Consider the following 10,230-nt stretch of genomic DNA (forward strand, 5'->3'; position numbering starts at 1 on the left):
ATGCCCCCAGGCAGCGCACTTTGTCCATGCCACTAAGCTTTCAGATCTCTGATTCATAGCTGCAAGGTCTTAGCTGAGGAAATAACCTCCACTGTTCTCTACTACTCTCTGTACACCACTATACCGACTGACCTTTGCATTTTCTTGTCTTTATTGTAAAAAAATTGGAAGCACATTGTGCGCTTGCATGTCGATGGAAATGTGCTATATAAATAAATGTGACTTGACTATAAGATGTCTCCTAGCTAATGGTCCGGTCTACTGCTCTGCTCATTTGCACAAACCGAGCCAACCGTCTTTTTTTTATATTTTATTATTCAACTGAAGAAACTGCACTACCGGTATATGGGGATCCTGCTCAGACACCATTTTTAAAGGTGATTATTATGACTTTTCTTTGTGACTCTCAAAAAGGTCTAAATGGAGAGGCATTTTTATGGAAGCATTCAAACATGCCATTTTCAGCTATTTCCTTTTCTTTTTTTTGCGGTGCTTACCACTCCACCGTGTGGCTTGGTGTGTATGTCTATTCGGTCCCCTGTTGTGACATCATGATAAAAGGCCTCTTTACATAGTGTCTGACGGCGTCATGTGTTTGGTGACAATAGCTTGGTTCAGTGAACTCAGCTTTTCTGTCCATTTGTCCAAAGCCGCGTAGCGTTCCTGTCTCTTCTTATGGTCCAGTATTATTAGCTGGTGAAGCTGGTCAATGCGGCCCTGGATTGTATTTGCCAGTATGCACTGCACCAGCAAACCCTCCACATCGCCTACATCAATGTTCAGCTCCTTGGAGATAAAGGGGATGTGTATTCTTGTGTACGGTTTTAATAGCTTTATGAGTACTTGAGTTCTGATGTTACGCAGGAGTTCCTCGATGTGCTCTCTGATGAAAGTGTCCTCCATTATTTTACTGCGATTTAAGATTTTCTCAAATCCAGCAATGTCGTTATTCTGATAGGCGCCTAACAGATTTGTCATCACTAGGATCTCAGTGTCATTTTTATAGGGTTTGGCCTCCTGAGAGTCAAAGGGGTTGATTCCTGACTTCATCAGCATGTTGGCAAGGACCAGGTACTTCAGGCACGTGGTTCTCCTTGGGCTCCCAGACTCATCGTAGTTTTTGAAGGCTTCGAAGAAGTCCGTGTGAGCCTTCTCAAACTCGCCCTCCCTCAGGTGCATCTTCCCCCCACATTCTCTGATGACTCCCATGATGAGCGGATGAGGGATGGCCGACTTGATGTGAAGAGAGAGCTTGTACAGGGCCTTCAGTTTCTTGTTGTCCTTCTGCGCGGTGTACATCTGGATCTCCAGGGCGTATATCTCCAGGAGCTGTGTGCCTTTCTTCAGGTCATCCTTTCCGCCGTCCGTATGACATGACTGGTGCAGTTGTTGGACTACCTTCTGTAGTTTTCCATACTCCTCGCTCTCCAAGTACAGTTTCCCCAGCTTTGAGTTCATCTTAAACCACAACCTGTCACTCCTCGCATCCTTCAAAGCCTCGAGAGTAGTTTCATAGAACTCCTGTAGCAGGTCCATCTGTTTGGAGGTGGAGATGTAGTCCAGAATGGAGTTGATGGACTTCTCCGAGTAGTTGCTGGTGACGGCACCGCTGATGTATGTCAGCAGTCGCTTGTATCTGTTCATCATTTCGGGAAAGTTGTTCAGCTTGAAGTTTATTTTGACCATCTGTTTGAGTGCTTTGAATCCCCATTCTCCTTTCTCTCCCTCTAGTTCCAGCACCTTTTCAAAGCTGCCGAGTGCTGCCTTGGGGTCATCCTCCTTGAGACCTTTGGAGTTGTAATACTGGTTCTCCAGGCCTACGTTGGGTCCAGATGCGCTGTCGTCCGATTCCAGATCGTAGTCTTCTTCATCGTCGCACATGAAATCATCCTCCATATCAGACATCTTGATGGTTTTCCTTGCTTATACTAAATGAGAGCTAAACTGAAGGCTATATTGAATCACAAAGCTAGTTAGTGCTGGAGTGACTCAGAAACCAAGCGACCTGTTGCTATATACATATATATACCACCGCAGTGACGTATGACGTCACTGGATTGTCATGCGATTGTCACGCGTTCCACGCCCGTTAAAGCTGCAAAAATGGCAAAACGTATTGTCTGCACAGACATCAACTTATATTATTTCATTTATATTTATTTTCTTATCCTTATAGTTATCCTTATAGTTTGTTTTTCCCAAATATGGAAATAACTAATGTCATAATACTGATGTCATATAGTACCTATAGATGGTCATATACGGTAGGTGACTAACATGTCATAGATGACTGACATCATAGACTGGCTACTGCACTAGTTTGGCCTTTAGGTGATTAATGATGATGATCAAGGGAAAAAAACACAAATAGTGTTTTATTAATTTAAAAATAGATTGTCATGTTAGCTGCTATTACATGGCCACCGTTCCTTAGAGAGTGGAAAGAATATCCCCTCCCAGATACAGCTACAGTAATCAGATTCAAAATCACCATCATGTAATTCAAATTGTGCACTACCCATTCTAAGAGTTCTTGGACACAGCCCCACACACACACACACACACACATCATCATAGGTAAGGTTATTGAGAAGCCCATCTCCAGTTTCTTGGAGTGGTACAGCTCTGTGTGAAAATGTACACTCAAAGATTACCGTTTGTGCCTATGCTTCATTCATTATGGTGGTTATACTGTTTTATAGAGAGATGACTTCCGCACACCTGGTCGGTAATTTGGAGCAGGTGCGATGATGACGAGGCATATACAATGTGGAAAGGAGGGACACCCGCACACCGCCACTTGCTGGGTTCAGAGCATTTATTTAAGAAGCAACGTTTCGGTCTTGCGACCTTCCTCAGGCTTATACTGTTTTAAAACACTCACAGAATAACATGTGCTTTATTTGCCTGGCATGACATGACATGACTACTATCACTGTATAGTGCATATCTTTTTTGTACTATTGTTTTTTGCTCTGGCCGCAGGTACCATTGCATGGTCATGCAAATCGTATGGAATTAATTGCTACGGATAGCAGGAAGTAAAAAAAAGTGTTGAATTGTAAAATCTCTGAACCTTGTTGGTTATAAATTTGCTATGGCTAATTAATGCCCTAGTTTCACATTAGTGATCACTGATCATTTAAAACCAGACTACGATATTTCCCCATCAATAGGACTTAATAATATGCTGCGAGTATACATGAGTAGGGGGGAAAAAAGAATAAAAAGAAAGAACAAGAAAAAAAACAGATGTGAGCAGTTTGCACTTTGCACCTGCCTAACATGCATATTGAGGTCATCTTCTGACCCCTAAAGTTATAGACGGATGACAAGTCCTGCAATATGCCAACTTGTTCATGTCACGTCCATGTCTCAGTCCTGCATGTTTCTGTCCTTGCTCCCTCATTTCTTTGGCTCTTCATCCTTTTTGCCATCTGGCTTATCTGCCTTGTTTCCTGGCTGCGCCACGAGCGAGCTGATGGCGTTACGGATGGCCTCGTCGTTGGGGTCCACGCCGGGCAGGTTCTCCATGACACTCTGAAGGAACTCTGGATCCTGCATCACGTCATTGTCATCCTGCTCCCTGGTAGATTCCGCGGTAGTGTCCATGGGGGCCCCCGTGTCCATGTCCCCAAATTCCCCTCCCGAAAGGGACATCTGCAGGGCATAGGCTATCTGCTCCTCCTCTGTCATGCTGCCGAAGTCGGGCTCCGAGCCGCCTGGTTGAGACGCAGACATCCGAGACAGGGCCTCCTCTGATTCGCTTGCATTGGGTGTGGGCATGCCTACCTCGGCAGCAGAGGCAGCAGCTGCTCTTTGCTCCTCCATCGACACCCGTAGGGCCAGGGCCAGCTCTGGGTCGTTGCTGGGGTCCACGCCGAACTCGAACTCACTGGCACCCAGGCCCATCATTGAACCTCCCTCGCCGTCCAGGATGTGTGACGAGACCAGGGCATCGGCGAGGTTGGACCCGGGAGGGACAGTGGCCAAGTGGGAGCCTGTCCCTTCGTTGCCATTCAGAGTGTTCATGAAGGCAGTAAGCTTTTCCGTGTTCAGTTCCTCTTCTCCGAAACTGATGATATCCACATTGACCTTCTCCTTTTTCAAGCGCTTTGCCAATTTGACAAGGTCTTTCTCGTTATCCTCCACAGGACTCCCCACGAAGGCGATGATTCTCATCTTGTGGTTCTTCCCTTGTCTGTGCTTCAGGGCGAGATGAGCCACTCTGATGGCTGTGCAAAAGGAGATCTTGCCACGGGGCTGGACGGCATGCAGTTTGGACTGGAAGCGACCGGTATCCGGATTGTTCTGTAGTGTCATCAGGACCTCGCAGTTGTTTGCCATTGTGAGGAGGCCCACGTTGTTCTCTGGGTTGCTCCGAGTTTTGGACTTGCAGACGATGACCACGGCATCCTGCTGAGCCTGTAGCCTCATCGGCAGAAAGTCTCCATTTCTCATGTATTCACTGTTGTCCACACAGAACATAGTACTTTCAAGCACCATTTTGAAAACCTTGATGCTAGACTGAGATACCACCTGTGCACTATATATATTATACTGCCACGGTGACGTATGACTCATATACATCACATCAGTGCAGCCGCGTCATGAATATCACGGCCCGTTGTGGGGGAGGACCAGAATAAAGAGTCAACATGGAACAGTCCAATGACCCAGTGGCTTATTCTCGTATGACACGTTAATGATTTCATAGTGACGACATCATCAGTGTGGAACTCCATATTTGGGCAAAACTGATCTGTAGATCGGCAGCGGGCAGTGGACCTGAGATAATTATGATGTATTAAATACAAATCACACCGGTGTGAAGTGAGGGGCGCTCTTATCATTATACATCATCATACATCATCATATTTGACGGACATGACCTAATTTCTCCTTTCATTGTCAATGGCAAATATGAGACGTGTGGGGACAAAAGCTGTATATAGGAAAAATAACAAAATTCTTCGCTCTGGATGTCAGCTTTTATTTCTGAGGAGCGCTTTCGCCGCTAGCCCCTCCAACGCCCGGCAGACACGATGTAACGTGGCAGCCAAGTCTATGGACTTTTAATGTTTGCTTTAAGCAGTGACGTCGTGTCAAACAGACTTGCCTTATTAGAAGAGGGCACCTGAGGAACATAGGATCATTACAAATACATACAATGGTCTACTCTAAACTAATGGTTTTACCTCAAAACAATCCAGTGCCTATACCTTGCTCAAACAAGAGCCAAGCAGGAATGAATGAATGAGCATCAGGCTTTATAGGGGAGGGGGTAATCAGTGACTACTTACAATTACACCTGAGTAATTGGAGCGTGGACAGAACTCTGTGCGGAGACAGGTCTCCCTGCATGTTACATTTAAATATTAGCCTGTTTAAGGGGGATGTACCGGTAATCGATTACCTTTGACTAGTTTCCAGAGGAACACATACTTATATGTTGTTTGTATTTTATTTCATTCACAGGGTGTCAATTTTAATTATGAATACGAGTCTTTCCCCACTACACTGCAGCTTCTTCCAGCTGCGAAATTGTCCTTTAATCATGGTAAACCAGTGGCTAGTAACATAATAACCACTAGGTGGTGCATGTGTGCTCAGGTCCCAATATTGCTTCAGGAACTGCTGCAATTAGATATTCTTGGCATGGTTGGCAGAGCACTGAGCAGCATATTCCCTGGCCAGGAGAGGCATGGTGCTATCATGGATCATGAGGCAGTAGACTAGAGGAAAGCTCACTTGACAAAGTATGCTGTAGTACCAAAAGAGGTTTCCCTATAAGTATGTGCCAAAGAAACATTTAGTGCTATTTAGCACCATTTTTTATTTAGTGTGACTTAATATGAGTATGAGGAATGAACCAGCTCAGTGGCCTTGTGGTTAGAGTGTCCTGACACTGGGAGGTCAGGGCGGGGTTCCATCCCCGGACGGGTCATATCCTACCAAAGAAAATAATTTGGACCCAGTGACTCCCTGGCTTGGCAATGAGCATCAAGGGTCAAATTGGGGGTAAGTCCCTGAGGGTGTACGTGTACAATACATCAAGCTGCCTCACGCTAAACAGGAGATAGGCTCCTGCCCTATGGGCCTCATGGCTCTGCAAGGCTTACTTACTTAATGTATGAGAAATTGCATACCTTTTATAAAAGAAAAACTTAAACCAACATGGGGATTCTTGAGAAACTATAGATTCAACCAACCTACTAAAGTAAAACACAAAGTTTGGACAGATAGATGTACAGTCTCTGTTGCTTTCTTGGCTTTATATCACTGGAAAGCCTTTTTATTTCCATTTTAAATGGTTCGGAATATGCATTTGTGGGATGAGCAGCAGAGCTGAATAAGCACAGTAACCTGCATTTGGCAGTGAAGATTTGGCATAGATTTCATGGGCACAACCCACATACTCAGCTGTATACTATGCTGCTCATCCCACAAAATGCATGTTCCTACAAATGTTGCACAAATTAAAAGGAAGATAAACAGCCTTTTCAACAATATAAAAGTTATTGCCAAGAAGTATTGTTACAGCATAAGCTATCATATTGCTTTCTGTTCAGTTTATTTAATAATTTCTATAATACAGAAATAATTACAGTTACTTTTGCTCCATGAACTCATATAACTGTATCACCTTTTCTCTTTTCACACACACACACACACACACACACACACACACACACACACACACACACACACACACACACACACACACACACACACACACACACACACACACACACACACACACACACACACACACATTTAGATTTTGTCAAAATATTAAAATAACAAAATATTTAAGACCTGATTTGAAATATCTAAGAATTAAGGTTTATCGATGTTCACATTAAAAAGGAACGCTCACAACTTGAGAGGATTGTTTACATTTACAAGAATAGAGCTTTTAGAGAGCAAGGTAATGTTGACCCAACATTTAGTATCATGCGGTAAATGATAACACATTTACTAGAAGGTCACACACACACCTGCACACCTGCACGGATGCTCGCACGCACACACACGCGCACACACACACACACACACATACACACACACACACACACACACACACACACACACACACACACACACACACACACACACACACACACACCTCTGAATATGTGAACACCACATCACAACAACAATCTTTGGTTTGTTCTTTTTAAAGGCGATTTTTATCAATTATCTCAAAGCACATAACTTAAAGGTAGTGTAAGGTGACATTCACACCAGAAAGCTTTGCTGCGATTAAAACGAATCCTGCTGCGCATTGTCAGAAAGTGCACTTCGTTTGGCAGGTGTGAAGGCTCATTCGAATCCTAATGCGTATCAAAGAACCGCATTCTACTCCGAGCAAAAACGGGGGTTTCGCTTCGCTTCCAATCGCACTTGATTACGATTCGGTGCAGGTGTGAATGCAATCCGCAGTAAATAAAGGAAATGAAGCAAACAATGTGGCGGGTGAGGAGCTGAACACAGTTGGAGACGGAGAAGGCATATTTTACGCAGCACAAACCACAAAGTTTATTAGACAGACAGGGAATATTTATACTGCCATCATAGAAACGAGACATCTTCATAAGATATGAAGATGCGCGACACAGGAACGTGGCATGATGATGCGCAAGGTTGACCTCACGATGTACAGGGCTAGCCTTACTGTCGGCATGCCAGGCGGACCTTATGGGTGCCACCTAACAGAATGCCTCACATATCAAGACAGTACAATGCAGACAGAGAAACATCTCGCTATCAAGCACAATGTAAGCTGCACTGTAACTCATGAAGTACACTGTATCTCAAGTTCAGTACACAGACTTACTTAGCTGTACGTGGCATGAATCATAACAGGGGTGCCTGCTGGCCTAGTGGTCCAGGCACATGCGGCATGCCACATATATGCTCTGGCCTGACAGTGTGTCGCGTGTTCGAGTCCCGTTCATGACGACCTTTGCTGCATGTCTCTCCCGTTCTCTCTCTTTCCTGTCAGTCTTCACTTTATACTATCAATAAAGGCAGAAAAGCCAAAAACAAATCTAAAAAAAAAACCCAACAGACTGCATTACATGGGGAACTAGATCATAGAAATATGAATTGAATTGTAATTATTAATTCATTTGAATTCAGACTTGCAAAATGTGTCATCCACATTTGATAAAAGATCAATTACGAAATGGGTGGGCAAATTCTTGTTTGAATTTTTGACTAGCTGTACTTGTCTACTTCACATTTTTGTATGATAACAATCGCAGACTAGCAGCTTAGTGGTCGTTATCATGCATTGAGTACATGCACCCCTATATTGCCACATGCAAATTGTGACAACAAATATGATCAACTTTTGAACCTTACTTTGTGCAGAGACCAATGAAACCACTTTTCTGCATAATTCAAATATGGGGAATTGATTGGAATGGTTATTTTACTTCCACAAAACTTCCATATATGCTTAAATGGGCTTTTAATGCAGTATTTTGCACACACATCTAAGAAATTTAAAATAAGGCTTGCAAATATCCCCATTTTGGAAGTGTGTGCTAAGAACCAACATGTTCCTAATGGCTATAGAAAACTGCTCACCATTCTAAGCTTTAATATGAGTGGTAACATGTGTTTGTACGTTTTGTAACTCTAGAGATACAATCAGAAACACTATTATAGTGTGATAACACGAGCCAGGGCCATAGCTATAGAATCAAATCGGTGGGCAAAGCTGGTGTGATTTTTTTGACTTGTTGTGCATCTCTACTTCACAGTTTGGCATGATAACCATTGCAGACACATAGCTTAGTGGTCGTTATCATGCATTGAATATGTGGCCCCCTATATTACCACACACATTCTTACAAAAATATATGATAAACGTTTGAGCCATTATTGTGTAGAGACCTATAATCACACCTTTCTGCATAATTCAAGTATGGGTAATTGACTGGAATAGTCATTTTACTTATTCAATACTGAAGAAGTTCCTCATGCAGAAGACCCCAACACGTTGTAGTGTCTGGCCCTTAGACCTATTGACAGTCATGCCGAAGCAGGGTCTCACTGGAAACTGGTGGGGCAGAGTGAATGGATAGATGATGTTGGTTGGACACAGGGTGATGCGTGGCCGTGGACTGAGAGTGCATCCCGCATTGACACCAACCACAGATCTTGCAGCTTTAGGCGTGCATCTCGTGCTTTGTCTGACTCAGCTCTCTATGCACGTTGTTGTGCGTCACGCATCCGGTTGCAGTATAGGCTCGGGTACCTTTGGGCATATTGGCATGTAAAAAAGGTGATCTGTAACTGCCATCTATTAGCCAATTCATCGTTCTGTTGAGCTGGTCAAGTCATGGTGATGTCAGCGGTATCACCTTTTATGCCCATCCTTGTCAGGCATGCCCAAATATGGGGTCTATGCAGATGTCAGAAGTCGGTGGGACGAACCCGTATTTAGGCATGCCCAAATATGGAGTTGCAGAGGCAGAGGCCTTGTGATGTCAGCTGTGGCCCGGGCAGAGGCCTTTTGTGGCAGTTCTGGACAATCATGGGTCCGACCAACTCAACACCGGGCACTGCACTCCCTGTGGGGGTGTAGAACGCGTGTGTCGAATTTGAAGTAGGTGGGGCGAACGGTTTTGGTGTTACATGTATTACAGACGTACAGCTGTACAGACACAGAGACTTTGCATTTATAGTTAGATGATACATTGGCTACTATATGGACATTGAATATTCCCTCATTTAAAATCTTTGATTTTGACATGTTAACAAAATGAAATATTTTCCTATATAATGCCTAATTTGCATATTTAAATATACAATTTCAGAAAACTTGTAATACAATAAATCATTGTTTTCATGTAATTAATCAACTATAGGCCGTGTTGGGACCCCAGAAAAAGTGCCTAGAAAATGAATTTCGTTCCCGCGTCATGGGCACTACTCATTCAATGCATTTTTTCAAATCAACCTGGGGACCACTATTGTGTTGGGTGGGGATATGGGCTAAGATTAGTGCTTTTGTAACTTAACACTTGCTATGCATCCCATGTGTATACAACATCCCACTGTTTCTCAACCGTTGACTACTACTGGTAAAATGTCCTAATAATAATGACTCAACCAGACAATCCGGTGCACTTCCCCTTTCTTGAGATTCTAACTCCCTTTTTCTGTTGAATTTCTTGAACTCCAACTTGTCAGTAAATGACTACATGGATGGAC

General features: G+C 43.6%; 2 protein-coding genes across 2 annotated transcripts; both read right to left on the reverse strand.

Moving 5' to 3' along the window:
• Window positions 1-567: 567 nt before the first annotated feature.
• Window positions 568-1,905, reverse strand: LOC306939360 (COP9 signalosome complex subunit 2-like; the record flags this gene model as incomplete). The annotated part of the gene is made up of 1 exon (XM_079523947.1): window positions 568-1,905. The coding sequence occupies one exon, from the start codon at window positions 1,903-1,905 to the stop codon at window positions 568-570; it is 1,338 nt and encodes a 445-aa protein (XP_079380073.1).
• Window positions 1,906-3,405: 1,500 nt separating this feature from the next.
• Window positions 3,406-4,506, reverse strand: LOC306939624 (26S proteasome non-ATPase regulatory subunit 4-like; the record flags this gene model as incomplete). Its single annotated transcript, XM_079524256.1, has 1 exon — window positions 3,406-4,506. One exon carries the CDS (start codon window positions 4,504-4,506, stop codon window positions 3,406-3,408), a length of 1,101 nt encoding a protein of 366 aa, XP_079380382.1.
• Window positions 4,507-10,230: the final 5,724 nt, after the last annotated feature.

This window comes from Electrona antarctica (genome assembly GCF_951216825.1).
Source record: "Electrona antarctica genome assembly, chromosome: 16".
Taxonomy (NCBI): domain Eukaryota; kingdom Metazoa; phylum Chordata; class Actinopteri; order Myctophiformes; family Myctophidae; genus Electrona; species Electrona antarctica.